Source organism: Pomacea canaliculata, linkage group LG12, assembly GCF_003073045.1.
Source record: "Pomacea canaliculata isolate SZHN2017 linkage group LG12, ASM307304v1, whole genome shotgun sequence".
In the NCBI taxonomy this organism is placed as follows: domain Eukaryota; kingdom Metazoa; phylum Mollusca; class Gastropoda; order Architaenioglossa; family Ampullariidae; genus Pomacea; species Pomacea canaliculata.
The window spans coordinates 23,056,285-23,076,899 of NC_037601.1; the positions used below are offsets into that span (position 1 = coordinate 23,056,285).

The 20,615-nt window shown below is 49.4% G+C and overlaps 1 protein-coding gene across 1 annotated transcript in view; it reads left to right on the plus strand.

Moving 5' to 3' along the window:
* Positions 1 to 20,615, plus strand: part of LOC112553468 — a 51,468-nt gene that overhangs the window by 6,011 nt on the left and 24,842 nt on the right. The window contains exons 9-47 of the mRNA XM_025220690.1: positions 338 to 376; positions 1,460 to 1,582; positions 1,849 to 1,983; positions 2,420 to 2,446; positions 3,291 to 3,408; positions 3,660 to 3,802; positions 4,385 to 4,499; positions 4,776 to 4,915; positions 5,822 to 5,953; positions 6,363 to 6,392; positions 6,594 to 6,708; positions 6,864 to 7,126; positions 7,420 to 7,534; positions 7,689 to 7,963; positions 8,316 to 8,430; positions 8,723 to 8,913; positions 9,181 to 9,295; positions 10,020 to 10,198; positions 10,474 to 10,588; positions 10,735 to 10,904; positions 11,082 to 11,196; positions 11,651 to 11,862; positions 12,182 to 12,296; positions 12,599 to 12,822; positions 13,357 to 13,468; positions 13,730 to 13,883; positions 14,164 to 14,260; positions 14,409 to 14,523; positions 14,690 to 14,880; positions 15,110 to 15,236; positions 15,508 to 15,740; positions 16,472 to 16,586; positions 16,818 to 16,987; positions 17,347 to 17,461; positions 17,582 to 17,814; positions 18,293 to 18,407; positions 18,643 to 18,929; positions 19,349 to 19,463; positions 19,574 to 19,815. Of these exons, the coding sequence (XP_025076475.1) occupies positions 338 to 376; positions 1,460 to 1,582; positions 1,849 to 1,983; positions 2,420 to 2,446; positions 3,291 to 3,408; positions 3,660 to 3,802; positions 4,385 to 4,499; positions 4,776 to 4,915; positions 5,822 to 5,953; positions 6,363 to 6,392; positions 6,594 to 6,708; positions 6,864 to 7,126; positions 7,420 to 7,534; positions 7,689 to 7,963; positions 8,316 to 8,430; positions 8,723 to 8,913; positions 9,181 to 9,295; positions 10,020 to 10,198; positions 10,474 to 10,588; positions 10,735 to 10,904; positions 11,082 to 11,196; positions 11,651 to 11,862; positions 12,182 to 12,296; positions 12,599 to 12,822; positions 13,357 to 13,468; positions 13,730 to 13,883; positions 14,164 to 14,260; positions 14,409 to 14,523; positions 14,690 to 14,880; positions 15,110 to 15,236; positions 15,508 to 15,740; positions 16,472 to 16,586; positions 16,818 to 16,987; positions 17,347 to 17,461; positions 17,582 to 17,814; positions 18,293 to 18,407; positions 18,643 to 18,929; positions 19,349 to 19,463; positions 19,574 to 19,815 (5,742 nt within the window). The remainder of the gene's footprint in view (positions 1 to 337; positions 377 to 1,459; positions 1,583 to 1,848; positions 1,984 to 2,419; positions 2,447 to 3,290; positions 3,409 to 3,659; positions 3,803 to 4,384; positions 4,500 to 4,775; positions 4,916 to 5,821; positions 5,954 to 6,362; positions 6,393 to 6,593; positions 6,709 to 6,863; positions 7,127 to 7,419; positions 7,535 to 7,688; positions 7,964 to 8,315; positions 8,431 to 8,722; positions 8,914 to 9,180; positions 9,296 to 10,019; positions 10,199 to 10,473; positions 10,589 to 10,734; positions 10,905 to 11,081; positions 11,197 to 11,650; positions 11,863 to 12,181; positions 12,297 to 12,598; positions 12,823 to 13,356; positions 13,469 to 13,729; positions 13,884 to 14,163; positions 14,261 to 14,408; positions 14,524 to 14,689; positions 14,881 to 15,109; positions 15,237 to 15,507; positions 15,741 to 16,471; positions 16,587 to 16,817; positions 16,988 to 17,346; positions 17,462 to 17,581; positions 17,815 to 18,292; positions 18,408 to 18,642; positions 18,930 to 19,348; positions 19,464 to 19,573; positions 19,816 to 20,615) is intronic.

The window sequence follows — 20,615 nt, forward strand, 5'->3', positions numbered from 1 at the left end:
CTCATCACTCCCCTCTCTCATCACTCCCTCTCTCATCACTTCTCTCTCATCATTCCCCTCTCTCATCACTCCCCTCTCTCATCATTCCCCTCTCATCACTCCTTGACAACAGTCACCTCTCGCACACCAACTTCTCCAAACAACTGAACCGTGACAGTCTGCTCCAAATGTTGCTAGACCAGACTTTGTGGTAAATACTGGAAGCTTCATTGCCTTTTAACTTTGCCCACTGAACCACTTCCTTGCATCTGTCAGAGCTGAGAGGTTCTCACAATACATTGCAGTCTCCATGTTGACAATAAGGTTTGAGCTTGACTGCATTTGTGTTTCATTCCAGCCACAGCCACAGCTGCTCCGGTGTCTGCTACCCTCAGTCGTGAGTAAAGACAGAAATCAGTGTTGTGGTAGTGTTGTTGTAGTGTTGTTGTAGTGTTGTTGTAGTGTTGTAGTGTTGTAGTGTTGTGGTAGTGTTGTTGTAGTGTTGTTGTAGTGTTGTAGTGTTGTAGTGTGTGTTGTAGTGTTGTAGTGTTGTTGTTGTAGTGTTGTTGTAGTGCTGTTGTAGTGCTGTTGTAGTGTTGTAGTGTTGTTGTTGTAGTGTTGTTGTAGTGTTGTAGTGTTGTTGTAGTGTTGTAGTATTGTAGTGTTGTTGTAGTGTTGTTGTAGTGCTGTTGTAGTGTTGTAGTGCTGTTGTAGTGTTGTTGTAGTGTTGTTGTAGTGTTGTAGTGTTGTAGTGTTGTAGTTGTAGTGTTGTTGTAGTGCTGTTGTAGTGTTGTAGTGTGTTGTTGTAGTGTTGTTGTAGTGCTGTTGTAGTGTTGTAGTGCTGTTGTAGTGTTGTTGTAGTGTTGTGGTAGTGTTGTTGTAGTGTTGTAGTATTGTAGTGTTGTGTAGTGTTGTTGTAGTGTTGTTGTAGTGCTGTTGTAGTGTTGTAGTGCTGTTGTAGTGTTGTTGTAGTGTTGTTGTAGTGTGTTGTAGTGTTGTTGTAGTGCTGTTGTAGTGTTGTTGTAGTGTTGTTGTAGTGCTGTTGTAGTGCTGTTGTAGTGCTGTTGTTGGTGTTGTAGTGTTGTTTGATGTTCGACTGACACATTGTGCTTGATACACTCATCTTTATTTAATCTCACATTAGCCGACGCTCAAAATAAAGTCAAGTTATATATATATACTGACCAGCACAGTCAGTTTAAAATCTCTCTCTTGTTTAAAGTTGTTTTCAAAATGTCGGTTAGAGAAAGGTCTTTACAGCAGACGACGAAGGATCCCCTCAGTGTAGTTATTCACACCCAGGTGAAGGTTGTCAGGACTTGGCACCACTTGGTGTCGCTGCTGTCAGTCCACGTGGCCTGTGTCACTCGGGCAGTAGTTTGTACTCATGTCACGTGATGATACATGCCGACCCTGCTGACAGTAGTCGGTTCAAAGCCCGTCACACTTCAGCTTCACTTGTTCCTTGTTTTCCCTGCAGCATCCGTGCACGACCCCTGTCAGGACGCCCTCCCCAACTGCGCCTCCTACGCCGCCGACACCTGCACCACCTACGCCGACTGGGCCAAGACTAACTGCCAGCGATACTGCAAGCTGTGCACTCGTGAGTACAGACAGACAGACACACTGACACACACACACACATATACACACACATACACACACAGACACAGACACACAGACACACAGACACATACACACATATACACATACACACACATACACACAGACATACAGACACACAAACATACAGACACATACACACAGACACACATCACAGACAGACACACAGACACACACAGACACACAAACACACACACATCAGCTGTGACGACTGACCTGAGCTCACCCCCCAATGATATGTTGCAGCCCTCAGGGGCGATATCCTGCCGACCTGCACCGACAAACGCAGCGACTGCGGCAGCTACGACAGCTCGGTGTGCAGCGACCCACAGTACAAGGGGTGGGCGCGAGACAACTGCGCCTTGTTCTGCGGCCTGTGTGGTCAGTTCTCTCCCTTGGCTGTCTCTCACGTCTGTCTCTGTGCTTTCTCCTTTCCGCTCACTGTCTGCCTGCCTATCTGCCTGCCTGCCTGCCTGCCTGCCTGTCTGTCTGCCTGTCTGCCTGTCTGCCTGTCTGCCTGCCTGTCTGTCTGTCTGTCTGTCTGTCTGTCTGTCTGTCTGTCTGTCTGTCTGTCTGTCTGATGGGCATGCTAGCTGTTAGCTCGCTCTGTATTCTGGAAGGTACGAGAGAGCCAACAAAGCAGACGTGGCGGGTGGGTAGCTGGGTGAGGCGATCATGCTTGAATATCGTGGTTCCGGCCACGTGAACAGAGATGTTATACAATGATTAATATCATCTACGAAATATATATGAGTATATATATGTGTGTGTGTGTGCTGTCTGCGTGTTTTCACCCTGTCTTGTCATCTGTGTGCAGGATCGGACACATCGTCAAACGGATATTGTAAGTCGGTTTGTAACTTGATTTACTGTAACATTAAGATAATGAGCGATAATTAATTATCCTATGAGTCTACCAGTTGTACTTAAGTAGCTTTGACAAAACTCACAATCAGCAACATGGCGCACAGCAGTCGTGTAGGGACCGTGGTGGATTATAGAATGTCATGACTTACCGCTTACACATCATGTCATCACGTGGCTCTGTGCATGACATGACATGACATCTGTAATGCTGATGATTCACGGTCATTATGACAATTTACAAGCATGTTGATAATACAAAACAGCGAAGTTCAACAACAATCTGTATGCAAATGTACAGGTTCACATAATTTGAACCTAAGGATACGGTCACCAGGCATCTTCTCTTTCCACAGGGTCCTGACTAATGTTAGTACAGGTAGTTCACTATACTTCCATCCATCCATCCGTCCATCCATCCACACATCTATAAATAGTTTAAACATTACCTACTGAATAGCATGGTATGTACAGCAGCATCTCAATGCTCAAAGTAACCTACTAATGACAAGAGAGAGAGAGAAACGGGGTGGACGAGCTAGGGAGTCTATAAGGGAGGGGTGACGTAGCTAGGGAGTCTATAAGGGAGGGGTGACGTAGCTAGGGAGTCAATACGAGATGAGTGACGTAGCTAGGGAGTCTATAAGGGAGGGGTGACGTAGCTAGGGAGTCTATAAGGGAGGGGTGACGTAGCTAGGGAGTCAATACGAGAGGAGTGACGTAGCTAGGGAGTCAGTAAGAGAGGAGTGACGTAGCTAGAGAGTATACGAGGTGACGTAGCTAGGGAGTCAATGAGTGACGGACATGTGGCTGTTTCTCTGCAGACGGCCAGTGCTTCTACAAGAGCAAGACTTACTCTACCGGCGAGACGTGGTACGACGGCTGTGATTACCAGTGCACTTGCGAGAACGGCCAGACCGGCCAGTACAGGTGTTACAACAGGTAAGTGTGAAGTAAATAAAGTAAAAACAAAACGTCAACAGACGTCTGACAAGAATCTCTCCAACCATTAATCCATCCACCCGTCAGAGCGTCCGTCCAGACACTGGTGCTACTATGGATCTCTGTCACTGTTGTTAGTGAGGATCCCTGTTGTAGTGGGTGGTTTAAACACCGTTGTTAATGGTGACGCCTGTTGTAGTGACCAAGTAAGTCAGATCACCTGCTTACCTGTGAACATACCTATGTGTCAGGTGTCCGCTGTACCAGAACCTGCCCGCGCAGTGCACTCTGGTGAAGGCGCCTGGCGAGTGCTGTCTGCAGCCCGTCTGTAACTTCAATCCCACCATCACCTCCAGCATCACCTCCGGCCGTGGCCAGACTGCCAGCGGCATGAGTACGTCACCTTATTATGTGACCTCCAGTGACCCTTCTTGACCTTTACACGTCACCTTACTCAGAACTGCTCGTCCTCTTGTCTACCCTAACGTGTCATCCACAACTCAAACATCACCTTATTTATCGTGACGTCATCTTCATTACCTGACGCGATGTATCAATCTTGTGCCGACAATGTCGTCGCTGCAGGTGAATTATTTACACACTTCGTGAACTGTCCTGCTTGACCTTGTCATGTTTATCTTTCTTTATCCTCACCAGTTGTTTTCAAGACATATTCTGCCGTGACATCACGAAGTCACTAAACTTGTTTGAATATTACATAAGTGTCATACCCTTGACATGGATCTGCTAAGTACCAAATCACAAATCACCACTATGACATTGAAAGACGACGACGGTGGACGTTCAGGTTTGCTGACCTGTGGAGACGCTGACGTCAGAAGTTAGCAGGTCAAAGGTCGAGCCCTCCCAGTGTATCTTTTCTGCATGTTGTCCCCCCCCCCCACACACACACACACCTCGGCAGGGTGTCGCTGGTCACGTGACAGGCACTGTATCCGCTGTTGTTATGTTGCAGGTGTGTGCGAATACCTGGGCCACCAGTATGTACAAGGAGAGAGCTGGGACGTGGGCTGTTCCTCCAAGTGTACCTGTCAGAATGCTCAGACCGGCGAGATCCGATGCCAAGACTAGTACGTGTGGCTGGCTGGCTGGTTGGCTGGCTGGCTGTCTCTCTTTCTCTTTGTCTCCTGCCATCCGTCTCTCGGTGTCTCACTGTCTGACCCGCTGTCCCTTCTTCCTCTGCCTCATGTAGTATGATGCATAATGAGTGCTCAGGTGTTTATACGCACTACACTGAGTTACCTGTTACCTGTATCTGTGCCCACCGTTACCTGTGATGACCCTGGTGTTTGTGTGCTGCCTCCGTGTCCGTGTTGACCCCCAGTGACACCCGTTGCTGTGTGCAGCTGCCCGCGGTACGGCGCGCTGCCCTCCAACTGCCACTTGCAGCAGAAGATGGGTCAGTGCTGCGCCGAGCCTGTCTGCGAGTTCAACACACAGGTGGGCAGCATCACCGGCCACGGCATGACCAGCGGCAGAGGAGCAGGTGAGTGAGCCTCACTACTGTCACCGTGCTCTGACACTCACTGTCATGCTATGTCATTCATGCTTTGTGTGTCACTACTGCTGGTGTCACTGTCACTGCTGTTAGTGTCACTGGTTGTCACCACTGCTAGTGTCACTGTCTGACCCGCTGCTAGTTTGTGTTGTGTTGTCGTCATGGTTACAACATCCACTACTGTGCTGACATCTGCTGACGGCGATGAGAGTTGCGTCCCTTGGCCTACAGGCTGCGGATCAGTTCTCATTGACATTGTTTATGTTTTAGTGCTTGTGCTTCGATTTGGATAAAAGTGTTGGACTTTCGTGTTCACATGTGCTGCTGTTGCGTGTTCTTCATGTTGTGGTGTGAATCAGGACGGTACATGGTGTACATACAGTTATAAAGGTGTTTGAAGTGCGAGCTGTTGGATCTAATGGCGGGAGCACTCCGCCTGCTTCACTGGCTTCGGCAGCGGCACGGAGCTACACTTAGTAAACTGAAGTGATGATCACAATCTTGCAGTTTCATGTGATAACATTTCAACATGTTGTCAACATGACTCAGTATCGTCCCAGTGTTCTGCTGATGTCACTGACCTTATTGTCTGTCGTTACCCTGACATCTACAGTTATCGCCCTTTGCTGTCCTCGCCTCGTTCTTCCTTCTACATCGCTGTTGTTATTTTGTGATCTTGTTCGACATCTTTGTTACTGTTTTGTTAACTTGCTCCACATCTTTGTTACTATTTTGTGATCTTGATCAGCGCAGTGAGTCTTCTGTGGCTGAGATTGCATTTTACACATTGCACTTATCATCTACAAGTGTTAGCATCTTCTGTTTCCAGCTGTTATAACATTTGACTTAGTGGTGTCCACGCTGTGTTTATGATTGTTATCACTGTGGTGACAGATGCTCACCCCACCGACCCCCTGCCCTGTGTGGACGTGCTGCCCAACTGTGCGCAGTACACGCAGTCCGCCTGCAAGGACCCCTACATCCCCTGGGCCCGGGACAACTGCCGCGCCTTCTGCAACCTGTGCAGTAAGACCTTTCTTGACACATCAACCATACTGAACAGCAACAAGCACGTTGTTATTGTCGTTCATTTACCAAAGAATGCTTGTGATGAAACACTAAACACACAATACTCTCGGCTGAGTAGCGTAGAAGTGAGGTAAAAGAGAATGAGACAAGGGTTGTAATACAGTCTGACAAGAAAGAGTAATTTCCACACATCTTAATATCTTGACAAAATATGTTCATATGTTGACACAGTCCAGAGCGGCTTCTGGCTCTTGCTAAGTACACACGTCGTTTAGTTTGAAAAAGATGGCTGTGGTGTCGAAATAGAAAATACCAGTGACAGGATAAGAGTCAAATACAACGTGGCATCTCTTTTATCAGCCCAGAACTTTGTAAATCAGTGTCACAAACACTTTTTTCTTTGCAGCAACGGGCAGAGCGGTGGCCACACCAAACGGTAAGTCTACTGGGCGGTGACTGTACCGAACTCAGCTTTATTTCACTTTCCACGAGAATTTTTAATTTAACTCAGTGTCTTCGCTCCACTTTAAATATTGTCTAGAACTGTAGATGCACAGTGATGCTATTTCTGTGTGTTGCCCGTCAGGGGCACGTGCCTTGTACTTCTTGTAACGATGACCATTTGTGACGTCGGCAGACAACTGCACGTACGATGGCAAGATGTACAAGCAGGACCAGACCTGGCTGGTGGGCTGTGACCAGCAGTGTGTCTGCGAGGACGCAGTCTATGGCTATTATCGCTGCTATAACAGGTGAGTTCCGCTCTCCCTCTAATGGCGAGACAGATAGCAGCTTGACGAAAAGGAAGACATCAAGAAGAAAGGGTTTTAGTGGTCCTAGAAACACGTGACAAGTAATGTCTACAGTAGTGAGCTGTGCTGTAAGGGGATCCTGTGGTCTTGTGCAGATGTCCGCAGTACACCAATGTACCCTCCGAGTGCACCCGAGCCCCGGCAGGTGACGGATGCTGTGAGACGATCACGTGTCCCGCCAGCAGCCTCTTGACACCATCCACCACCAACATCCTGTCGCTGGGCTCCGGCAACGGCATCATGCAGCCTAACCCCCTCTCACCCACTGGTCAGCTGATCCAAGTAGTACCCACCCTGCCACCCGGAGCAACAGTGGGACCCAACACCGCGGTGACTGGTTACCAAGTGCCTCCTATCAGTAGGTCTTGCTTTTCGACAGATTTCAGTCCTTTCTTACTGCATCTGTGTGTGTGTGTGAGAGAGAGAGAGAGAGAGCGTAAGTGTATGTGTGAGAGAGAGTGTGTGTTTCATAACTCAAAGCGGAAGATTGTTTGGTAGAGACTCAGTAGGTGAAGAAAGAGTTGTATAAATGATACAAGTGGCGCACGGGGATGCAGATGGGGAAGAGAGAGAGATGAGGAGATGGAGGGAAGAAGTGAACACATCACTCTGTCAAACTCTGCCACTAACTTGTTCCTTTGTCTCCCTTAGGTGGATGTCTGTACAATGGAAAGGTGTTTGTGCAAGGCCAAAGGTGGGACGATGGCTGTATCCAGGTGTGCGAGTGTACCAATGCCTCGCAAGGTTTCTACTCTTGTTCTTCAAGGTATATTGATGTGACACATCCTTAACTGACGTTTGTACTCATGCAACCCACTCTGACCACTGGTGTTTTCAGATTAGTCATGTGATGATGTCAAATATGATTATTTGATATTGTCGTTAACAAAAAACTGACATCATGTCTTCGTCCTCGACAGGTGCCCCACTTATCAGAACCTACCTGTGGGCTGCACCCTACAGCAAGACCCAGCTGACGCCTGTTGTCGCGTACCTGTATGTCAGCCAGGTGTGCAGTCGATTCCTGTACCTGTATACACGTCAGGCTCGGTGTCCAGCAGTCAAGTTCGCCCCCCGAACTTCTCCGAGCTGCTCCCCACAACATCCACCCTGTATGTGACTCAGCAGTTCTCGCAGGGGGGAGGAAACACACCCCCGTCCATGCCTACCGGGCCAATACCAACCGGCGGTATCGGTGAGCCTCGCTCTCGCCTCTTCATCCCCATCCTCATAATCACCATCCTCATCGTCATGAGCACAACCTTATTGTGATCACCACACTATTCTCACCATGATCAGCAGCACCAGCATCATCCTCATCATCATTACCAGCACCATCCTTGTCATCAACGCTTCTGCCTACGTTTCTCTGAATTATCTCAGTAAAGGTCAATAAAGTTGAATAAATAAGTAGAGCACCAGTAGGATCGTAGTTCGTCTGTTGGACCTTCTAAGGACAATGGAGTCTCAAAAGATATTTTAGACTTTTCTGCAAGCTGCCGACAGTGTGAGGGTCTACAAGCAAGTTGTGTATTTTGGGTTACCAGGATACTGTGTGTACAAGAACAAGATGTACCGCCAGTCCGAGAGGTGGGTTGACGGCTGTGACTACAACTGCATCTGCGAGGACGCCTCCACGGGCTTCTGGCGCTGCGCCGACATGTGAGTGGCTCAACACCTCGTCAGACATGTTGTGTGTCTGGCTTGTATTTTGTTTGTGGGAGATTCTCTAACGCCTGTCTCGTCGTAAACATCATTGGCACGCTCATCGCGCTCTCTTAGTTTAGTCTCTTGACCTATGACCTACATGGTCGGAAGGAGGGAGGGAGGAACGAGAGAAGAAGTAGCAGATTACTCAGTTGTGGTCTGTAATGGCTGAAATCCAATCTTTGGTGTTTTCTGGTGATGTGCTAAATGAAGGTGTAAGATAAGTTAATGTTTTGCTGTGCTGCAGGTGTCTCAAATACCCGCCAATGAACCAGTACTGTCAGCTGATAGCCGACCCGGACTCGCCATGCTGCAAAAAGCCCTTCTGTCAAATCCCCGGAGTTCTCGGAGGTCTTGTGGGCCTGGGGTCCACACCTATGCCTGTGGTCACAACGATGCCATCCGTCTCTTTCACCCCTACAGAGTCACCCAAGCCCGGTGGGTGAAGTTTCTCCAAGTGTAGCCTCGACGTAGAAAAGTTGTCACGATCACTTCATTACACTTGGCAAAGGGTTAGCTGCGGTGGTTGTCGCAGGGGAGGGAGGCTGACTCTTGTTGGGGATGTAAGGGGCGAGATGCGAAGACTCGTGCCACCCAGTCTGAGGACCGTTGTGTTCAGACTAGTGATGTCACGAGGACTAGAGTTTACAGACTAGTGAGTGGTCATGATTAATTGTAAATAATATTACAAATATTTGTGTGCAGCCACTTGTGTGTACAAGGGCACTCAGTACGCTCAGGGCCAGCAGTGGTTTGACGGTTGCGACTCCAAGTGTGTCTGTTATGACGCGTCCTCCAACCTTTACACCTGCAGCCAGAGGTAGGCACTTACCTCAGCTCTCAGGAGCGACATCCGCCTCCTGTGTGACTTCTCTGTTTGTTCCTTTGTCGAGTCTTTGTAAAAATGTAAAGTGTTTTCACCTAAGGAGTATTTTAGTTAGGGTTACTACTGACAGTAGCTTCTGAGAACTGATGCGGAGTAGAAAATGTTCTCACCTCACCATGTGCTGACTGTCGTGAGATTCAACCCAGTCAGCTGTTACTTACACTATGCATTCAAGAAACATGAACACGATTTCGTGTCTCCAACCATTAGTTCACAGATAATGCGGGTGAAAACTGGGAGCAAGGGGGTGCGGGAGACGAGAACAAGGCGGTGATTAGAATTACAGAGCACACAGCTTTCACCAGCACTGATCATTCTTCTAGGTCCGCCTATAGGGCCCTCACGTGCACAATTCAACATCATTTTCATCACAGCAAAACAGAGCTGCATCGGTTAGGTCTCTTCCATTGCTAGAGTTGGATGCACTGGATGGCCCGAGGTCATAGGTGAGGTGAGGTGGAACTGAGCTGACAAAGTCATGGGAGGTCTGGAGCCTGACACAATGCTCGTAACCCACCTCTCGTCATCTGTATGCTGACAGTTACCTTTACTAGTAACAAAACGAAACCTGATTTAGTTATTTTCTGTATATAGACTATAAAAATGAATCATGTATAAGATGTCAACACAATGTCAACGCTCACCTGTCTGCCCGCAGGTGTTCTACATACTACGGAATTGACACCAGCCGCTGCACCATGAAGCCTGACCCCTCCGACCCCGCCTGCTGCACCATCCCGGTGTGCACGCCGATAACTGCGACCCCACCCACAGGTCCCACACCCGTACCCTCCGTCCCCGGTGGAAGTTTCGTGGTCACCAACGTGCCTGGGATAGGTGAGCTGCCAATGTTAGGGTAAGACACAGGTAGATAGAACCGCTCACCAACGGACAGACTGGTCCTGACCCCTCAACTTAGTCACTGAACAACAAAGAAATGGCTGAGAAAAGGAAACAACCAAGGCTGTGAAAAAGCGATGTTTAAAACATACAAACATTTAGCATACACGAACAATTGTATTAACACATAACAGCTCAGTAGCTGGGGCCGCTCGCTCACCTGTCATCCGTATCACACTGTGAGTCACTCCATCTCCTGTCTCTCTCTCCAGGCTACTGTGACTACAAGGGCACTCGCTACTCCCAAGGACAAGTGTGGCAGGACGGGTGTGACTACAAGTGTAACTGTGTCGATGCCAGCAAAGGACAGTACCAGTGTAACGAGATGTGAGTAGTGCTCACCCGGGGTAGAGGTGTTAATGATAGTGTCGGGCTAGTAATAGAGCGTGTATTAATTGTAACATTATATATATATATATATCATAGTATGATTGATTGATTGACTGATTGATTGATTGACTGATTGATTGCAGCTGCCCACGTTTTCCCGAACTCCCAGCTGAGTGTCGACTGGTTCCGGACTTTGCCGAGCCCTGCTGCAAGAAGCCGACCTGCAACTTTGAGGGCATCGCCAGCGGCATCAACGGCCAGGCCAACCTGAACACCCCCGCCCCTGTCCTCACCCCCGCCCCAGGGAAGACTGGTGAGTACAGGCGTGTACGCGTGTGTGTGTGTGTACGTGTGTGTGTGTACGTGCTACACCTCTGGGTACATAAGGACGAATGTACACCTGTACTTGTGTACCCACCCGACAGTGTGCACTAGTTGCTGTGTACCCACTGACTGTGGCGATGCTGAGATGATGTTGTGAATGTTGCAGCCGTGTGTGTGTACAACGGCGTCAACTACTACCAGGGGCAGACCTGGGACGACGGTTGTGACAGGCGCTGTCGCTGTGAGGACGCCGTCCAGGGCATCTACGTCTGCAACGACAGGTCAGTCACACCGACAGCAAGAATTGTACTGAAGCGACCAGTACTGATACACCAGGATGATTAACAACCACAAAGGAACGCTGCACTCAAAACTCTGTTACTAATAAAAATAGGAGAATGAAATTACTATAAAAGTTTGGTGATTAAAAGTGAAGGTCAGATGAAAAGCTGTAGAAATATGTTTCTACAGGTCTGTAGTCAACAGTCGATAGACATTTCAGGGAAGGGAAATTTGTTTTCTTTCTCGTGTGACCTTTGATTTTATTTGTCTTGACGATTGTTTTCTCTCTCTCTCTATCTGTCCACAAAAGTTAAAATACTAGAGAACGAGAAAATGACAATTTGTTCACAGTGAAAAGAACTTTCTAAAGATGCAATGACGACTACACCATAAAACGGAGAGTGCGGCACTTGTCAATCTTGATGAAAGCTTTGGTGTCTGATTACTAACCAGGTGTGCCAAGTACCCGCCACTGCCCTCCACCTGCATGCTGGTGACCGACCCAACAGACCAGTGCTGCAAAATTCCTCAGTGCAACTTCATTCCGGTGCCTGGTGGGATATCAGGCCAGGGACCAACGCCCTACCCCACTGCTGTACCCGGCCACATCCAGGGACAGGCCAACGTACCCACACCTGGCCCCGGGATGCAGGCCCCCAAGATAGGTACTGCTGTGTGTGTGTGATGAGAGGTACTACTGTGTGTGTGGGATGAAGGGTACTGCTGTGTGTGGGATGAGAGGTACTGCTGTGTATGATGAGAGGTACTGCTGTGTGTGTGGGATGAGCGGTACTGCTGTGTGCTGTGTGACGTTCTCGCAGTGTGGCTGGCGCTAAGGTCGAGTGACTGGCGTGTGTGACGTTACCTCGGGGTGACTGGTGGTGTCATCTGTGAGCGTGGAGCTGTGGTCGGGTGTCTGGTGTACCTGTGCCGTGATGTCACGTGAGTCTAGTCCTTACTCACTGTGAGTGGTGTGTGGGGCAGGCTACTGTGTGTACAGCGGAGTGCGGTACGGCCAGAAGGAGACGTGGACTGACGGCTGCGACTACAACTGCACGTGCGAGGATGCTGACATTGGCAAATATCTTTGCGATGAAATGTAAGTTTAGCTTGGGTACATGGCAATCCCTCGTGTCATAACTACAGTGTCACGACACCCGAGACAGGAAGTCGTGTGCATATCTTGTAGCCTTTATCCTAAATGATGGTCACGATGGACTACAGGTCATTGGTAGCTAAACGGCTTAACATCCAAGAGTTTGTTTAACAGTAATTTGTTGGTATTACAGTCACTGACCAATGATGTTTAATTGCTCATGTCGGGTAAAAATAGATAATGTGACTGTTTGATTGGTTTGTTGTTTGATTGGTTTGTTGATCAATTGAGTTATTCGTGACCAGATGCCCCAAGTTCCCCAGTCTTCCAGCAGAGTGTCGACTGGTCAAGGACCCCGCCAAGCCGTGCTGCTACAAGCCGGACTGTTCCTTCAGTCCCCTCTCGGGTGGCATCACTGGGGCAGGCGCCACGGTGACCCCAGGCCCTGTTTCCACGATTACTCCCCCCTTTGGGCCTGGAGTCGTGACGATAAGTCCAACCTTCGGCACCACCCAGTCGCCTTTGCCTGGTGAGCAGTTTGCAGTCACATCAGTCGCATCAAGGGTATCAGGTCTCAAGATGTTGCCATGTTATTATTAGCAGTTTTATCATCGTAATTATGACTACACCACGAGCGGTACTCATTAAGCCAATGTAACCTTACCTCAGGGTTAACTATGGACCACAAGCGCTACCTCAGGGTTAGCAATGGACTAGAAGTGTTGGGGGAAGGGGGTCCTGGAACTAGAAGCAGACGAAAATGTTGGCGGTTTGTTGATGTTGATGCTAGAGGTCACACACCAAGATGGTGAATGTGGAGATGAGTAGTGCTCACAGCCATGGCCACATACAGTTGTCCGTATTGAGCGGAGGTAAAGCAAACCCTGGGGTATGGAAGTACATCTACATCTGCCTGGTGAACAACAAGCATGCCAGACTGTACACAAGAGGCACGCCAGCTGACACACCACAAACAACCATGTGTAGACAATAAATAAGAGTAGAATGCTACATACAATCCACCCGACAAAGTGTGACAGCAAAGAGTTTCTGTGGCTTGCAGTGTGCGTGTACCGCAATGTGCCGTACGGCCAGGGCCAGACGTGGTACGACGGCTGCGACTACCAGTGTGTGTGTGAGAACGCCGTGCAGGGCATCTACAGGTGTAACGACAGGTAAGCCAAACGTCCTGCGGAGACATTGTGGACCATGGCTTTGTTTACAAACACCACATCACATGACAGCATACCTATCTGAATCTTTAGATGCACTCACTGTAAATGTCAGTGATGGCCGCTCACACTTTCTTACCAATGTTGTTGTCGTGGTATTGGAGGGAAGCTTGGTGCTAGTGCTAATGTCTGACGGCAGGACCTCCTGGCCTTGCCGGACAGTTTTACAACTTTGTCACCGAACGTTTTCTGTACCCGATACAGATGTCCATCGTACCCGGTACCCACCGGTGTGAAGTGCACCATGAAGCCTGACCCCAAGGACCCCATGTGCTGCCTCCTCCCGCAGTGCGACACGCCTTCCCCCACACCCATCTCGCCCAACGGCCCGTACATAGTGCCCACCGTCGCCCCGCAGGTAACTTTACTTTCTTTTCGGGTCTGCGGGTTGGTTGGTTGGTTTTTATGGGACGGGCATCGGTTACACCCGTCACGCCAATTTCTACGTATGTTCTGATATTTAATTTATTAGCCAACCATTCCATCAAAGGCGGTCTAAGATTTACTGATGTACCCAGTGTCCTTGTGGCCAGATGCTCTGACAGGGGAAGCTCTGCTTTCATCTTCGTGCACGCGCTTAGTTCATGTCCTAAAGTAAACATTATCACTGACGCTTGACACTCTTTGGTTGCTTGCAGGGTGTCATTACGGGTGGCAGTGTCACCCCGACTCCGGGACCCAGTGGTTCCACAGTTAATCCACCGCTAGGACCGACCCAGGCTCCAGTGCCTAAAGGTGGGGAAGAAGTCTTCTGTGTACAGATTTCAAGTGACAAATTTGAGCGATTGAAACTGAAGTCAAAGCTTGTTTTCAACAAACAGCCAAGTCCTTGACAATATTAGGCCATGTGAACAAAAATACAGATATGTACATTGTTTTGCAGACGTGTGCGTGTACAAGGGTCTGGAGTACAGACAGGGTCAGAAGTGGCAAGATGGCTGCGACTACAACTGCGAGTGTGTGGACGCCCCTAACGGCCAGTACCGATGCACGGAGATGTGAGTGCCTGCAACATTTCACAGAATTGTGACAATGCACAAGTTGTTTGGCTAAAGTGAACCTCAGTGTCAGGTGCTTTCTGATGAATATGTATATGAATATACATGTATGAATCTGATGAATATATCCGCACATTGACGTGAGTCTGTGTTGTTGTGTCATCAGGTGCCCGCGCTACCCACCCATCCCCAGCGGCTGCTACATGGTGCGTGACGTGTACAACCCGTGCTGCCAGACACCCGTCTGCCCCTTCCTGCCCACGGAGCCTCCCACCCAGACCCCGTTACCCGTTGTGACGTCAGCCCCTCCCACGGCACCCAACGGACAGACGCTTCGTCCTCCTTCTCTCAACACTCGTGAGTACCCGCATGTCCTCCCTTGGTCGTCATGACAATAGTTGTACACGTGTTGGTGGCTGAGGTACACTTACAGGCTGGGTTAAAGTTCAGACACAGACAACGGGGACCCTAACCCCTGCTCACCACCAAAAGCATTAACTGACTTGAAAGGTGTCCTTTATAATGGCCGTGACGTAATCCCTCTAATGTGGTGCGTAACTAGTCACGTGGTTCTGTTTGCTGACAGCGGCGCCGACAAACGTGTGCATATACAACGGCGTGCCCTACACCCAGGGCCAGACGTGGACCGACGCATGCGACCTCCGGTGTCGGTGCGAGAACTCCAACCTCAACATCTACCGATGCAACCAGCGGTGGGTGCTATATTTAGATGCTGTTTCACTTTACTACAACAACGTGTAGTCGTGGTGGTTTCGTCCGAGAAAGAGAGAATGTGTTGAGTGGACGTTAGTCACAAACCTGTGTCATGACACATCAAGGTATGTCACACGTGAAGTCTGAGGATGTAGAAGATATAAAAGTCAGGTGTGAATAACTTACGTATGAAGTCACCAACGACAGCAAAGACTGACATGGTGTAAAATAATCAAATAAAAATAACGATAACATTTGTCGGTTTTGCAGGTGCGCGAGATACGATTTGTTGCCAGGGTGCACCTTGGTAACCGACCCACGTGACTCCTGCTGTCTGGTGCCATCCTGCCAGCCGTCGCTGCCCCCCACTCAGGCCCCCAACGTCAATCCGGGCAACCAGCCAACCTCCAACCCCACAGCCATACCTATCCCAACCGCCATCCCAGGTGTGGTGGTCGGCAACTCAGTAAACAACCCTAACACAAACAACCCTAAGAATGAAAGTGAGTACAGCTCATCCTACTTATCTCGAGCATAGTGGCATATCAGTGACTGTGAATACATTTAAGATTACTTTGTATTTTTACTTTATCGACTTTGTTTCCATGTGTAGGATGTTTACTTCACAAGGTCTGCTCGCATTTGATGTGGTGGTGGTGGGGAGGGGAACCTTTTGTGCCGCTGGTCATTTGAATATTTACAACATCATTCGCGGGCAATACACAATCATCAACAAAGTTAGCCTACTGTATGTGGTCAAGCTGTAGTTTTGCCAAAGCATGTTAACACTTGTGACATGTCACTGCCAGTCCGCCTTGGCTGGGTGGACCTAACGGCTCCCTACCCGGGCCTAACCTTATGTTGATGGTTGACTCAGTTCGTTTGTAGTCTTTCGTGTGAGTTGGCATCCTGCAGAAACACGCTTTACAAATTGTTATTATTGTTGTTCTTATCATCGTTGTTATTTCACTACACCTTTCTGGGAAGGCAGTCTTCCACATAGAATTTAACTGCGATATCATGGCTTGAAAGGAAGTACAAAGCTTGTCAAGCGGAGCAGCTAGCCACCTACAACATTCTAAACAGTTTTCACACATACAGAGATAATCTCGCTTCTCACGCCCGAGGTCTAAACATGCAAGTACGCACAACTTGTGTGTCACGTGTCCGTGTTGTTACGTCATAACTAGAACTGTTGTGACTCACGCCTTGTGTGTGTGTGACGTGTGCGCAGCCATGTGTGTGTACGACGGCAAGATCTACAAGACAGGTGAGACGTGGATGGACGGCTGCAACTACATCTGCGAGTGCAAGGACCAGACTACTGGCCGATACGAGTGTCACGAGAGGTAGGTGTCAAGGCCATCGTCTAGTCTCCCTTCCGTCCACTGTCACGTGTCTACACTCCGGACACTCCCTCCCACGGCCTTATAGCCAATAAAGTGATTGTCGCAATAAAACTCCATAAATTGTGGGTAACATTGACTTCATTATTTGGGATTTAACATCGTGGCTCTCTAATAACGAAAGTCCCAAACACTGACTCACGTGACCACTGATGACGTCACGGTGTGTGGCAGGTGCCCGCCCTACATCAACGTGCCGTCCTACTGCGTCATGGTGGTGGACCCTAACGACGCGTGCTGCAAGCGGCCCGTGTGCGCCAACCCCGTCACCGCCACGCCCGTCCCCAACCCCTTCTCCACCCCCAACCCCAACCCCGTCCTCACGCCGGCGCCGCTCACCAAAGGTACGTCACACTGACCCCTGACTGCAAGACTCCAGGACTCGCTGTCAGGAGCACGCGTGGGGTACTCCAGTGACCTCAGTTGACTTAGGATGACATTAGTGAAATGATATCAGTAAAAACAGTTCATGATTTACTCCATGTGGGTGAATAAACAAGTGTTTACTGGAGGTTTATCAGGTGGAGTGAATTCTGGCTTCAAACTCCAAGTCAACTATCGCGCCAATGCCAGTAGTCATTATTCTCATCCTATATTACATTTTTTAAATAAAAGAACTCTTTCAATAACAAGAAGAAGGTAGGGGTCAGACAATAATAAAATGTTACCTGTAGCAGGTAATATCATTCATGCTTGTCATCAGACGTGTGTACCTACAAGAACGCCATCTACGTGGAGGGCCAGCAGTGGTACGATGACTGCTCTAAGGTCTGTGTGTGTGAGGACGGCAAGACCGGCTTCTACCGCTGCTCAGACAGGTATGTCTGCTGCTCCTGTTTCTTCTTCCTTTTTTTTCTGCTGCTGCTGCTCTGCTCTGTTCTCATACTCCACGCTCGGTGACCAGAGCTGCGCCTCACGTGTGTCTGTGACGTCACCAGGTGCAAGACTTACGAGACAGTGCCGGCCGGTTGCACGCTGGTCGTCGACCCCAAGGACCCCGCCTGTTGCAAGGTGCCTCAGTGCGCCCCGACCCCAGGGCCAGCTGGCTTCCCGACACCCCTACCCGGACAGAGTCCCACACCCTTCATCGTCACCAACGTCCCTGGTGTTGTCACCGGCCGCCTTCCGACACCTACCCCGGGTACAAGCGGGCAAACGCCACCACCTAACAGTAAGTACATTAAAATTATTTACGTGGATAACTGGTTTTCGTATGGTTAGGACTTCTTATTGTGTTTGTTTTTGATCTGTAGGTGTAGCTCACACTTGAGGCAAGTGGACAGTTCATTAACACTGAGTAGGTCAGTAGACTGAACTTTGTACACATAGAGATCATCATTGTCAGTGTGACATCAGTCAAGGGTAGACAAGATGACGGGTATGACATCACGGTGTACAAGTATTGCTGATTGTGGTAATCTTCATGTATGTGAAATCTGGTCTTGATGCGCACCCATACCCGCCCACCCAGCCACACACACAACGGCGCACCGGAAGGGAGTTGTGATGGCGGAAAGCTGTGAGAGCAACTCACGAAAGGATGGTTGATGTACAGCTAAATGACCTTTGACTCTTGTACCTGTAGTCTTACCTAGAACTGTGTCGTCTCACCTGTAGCAGGGTAGCTAATGACACACCTGTGTCTGCAGACGCCTGTGTGTACAAGGGTCGTCAGTATGCCCGCGGACAGCGCTGGCAGGACGGCTGTGACTACAACTGTGTCTGCGAGAACGAAGTCACTGGAGAATACAAGTGTACAGAAAGGTAATGTCTGGACTGCCTGATTCATCCTTCTTCCTATCTCACACACTTTGAGTCAAACTCATAGAATGCCATGAAAGTAAGCGGACTTGTCCTCGGTCTTGCTCAGAAATGTTACATGACTAAATGTTTTGTAAACATCATCAGAAAGTTTTGTCACCAACCTGTTGCTCACGTTCCCACAGCCTTAGACCGACTGACCTTGTGGACACAAGATGTCTTTGTCGTCGTGTTTCAGATGCAACAGCTACCCCCTGGTTCCTCCCCAGTGCCACATGCAGGCTGACGCCAAGGACTTCTGCTGTGAGGTCATGGTGTGTGACCTCTCCATCAGCACCCCCAACCCCTTCCTGACACCAGCGCCCGGCACTAACCCAACAGGAACCCCCGGCCTGCCCACTGTGGTACCCAACCCCAACCAGAGCCCCAACCCCAATGAGACCCCCAAGCCCATCCCCGGCACCTCCTCCCCAACGCTGAACCCTCCAATCACCCCCAACCCCCTCGTGACCTTTGCTCCGCAGCGTGAGTGTTTTGTGCTTTCTCTCACTGACACCTGACACTGCAGTCACCTGTCACACGACCAATTATCATCTGTCACTCCTGACTATTCTCGCTGTGATCACCTGTCAGCCTGTCACACAATGTTCACTTCACTAGTGTCACGGTGTACGAGTGTCGTGTGTGAGTGAATGTCAAGTGAACGTACCTGAAACTTTGGTCCTGATGCACGCGCGCACACACGACAATCCATCAGATCACACGTCACTACTGACGACAGCGCGGATGTTGTTGAACAGATGTTGTCTGTCCATGGGTAGCAGTCGGCTGACTAGTAATTAGTAATTAAGTCACAAGCTGGAACATTCTGGCGCGTGTCTTTGAGGATTACTTGGCTGATGTTTGTTATTAAACTTCAAACTGAAACATTCTGGCGCGTGCAGCATTCTGCGTGTACCGCGGGGTGGCGTACCGACAGGGCGACACGTGGGAAGACGGGTGCACCAGGCGATGTCGTTGTGACGACGCGTCCAACAGCGTCTACACCTGCTTCGACAGGTAAGTGAAGGAGAGTACCTGTGCCCTGTGTAAGCACACTAAGTGTTAGGAGTGACGTGCTGTGTAAGCAACTGAACGTCACTACAAACGTCGTGTTGTCTCCTCCACAGGTGTCCTTCCTACAAAAATGTTGACGCCTCGTGTAGACTGACTCTGGACCCCAATGACCCCTGCTGTCAGGTGCCTGTCTGTGGAGCTCTGCCTACTCTGGCTCCAACCTTCAGTCCTGGCCAGACACCTGGCGTCGGCCTCACCCCGGCACCGACACCCACGCCCTTTGCAGTACCCCAGAGGATTCCCGGAGGCTCCATCACCGGCGAGAACCCCAACACTAATCCCAACGGCAAGAGCAGTGAGTAGAATGTCAACAAGGAGAGTTGTTGTGGTGTCAACAAGGAGAGTTGTTGTGGTGTCAACAAGGAGAGTGTCTGTAGTGTCAACAAGGAGAGTGTCTGTAGTGTCAACAAGGAGAGTTGTTGTAGTGTCAACAAGGAGAGTTGTTTAGTGTCAACAAGGAGAGTTGCTGTAGTGTCAACAAGGATAGTGTCTGTAGTGTCAACAAGGAGAGTTGTTTAGTGTCAACAAGGAGAGTTGTTGTAGTGTCAACAAGGAGAGTGTCTGTAGTGTCAACAAGGATAGTGTCTGTAGTGTCAACAAGGAGAGTTGTTGTAGTGTCAACAAGGAGGGGGGGGGAATTGGTGTTTTACGCCGTGTCAGCAGCTAAGGCTATATTACGGCAAGCAGCCAGCCCTGTAAACAGATGCCACGTGCAGAGAAAGATCAGCGTGCCCGAGACGAGAAATGAACTCAGGGCAGCCAACCTTCACTGTATTGGTGACAGGCGCTAACAGCGCTAACAGCGCTAACAGCGCTAACCGTTGCGCCACCGGACCGCTATCAACAAGGAGAGTGTCTGTAGTGTCAACAAGGATAGTGTCTGTAGTGTCAACAAGGATAGTGTCTGTAGTGTCAACAAGGAGAGTTGTTGTAGTGTCAACAAGGAGAGTTGCTGTAGTGTCAACAAGGATAGTGTCTGTAGTGTCAACAAGGAGAGTTGTTGTAGTGTCAACAAGAAGAGTTGCTGTAGTGTCAACAAGGATAGTGTCTGTAGTGTCAACAAGGAGAGTTGTTGTAGTGTCAACAAGGAGAGTT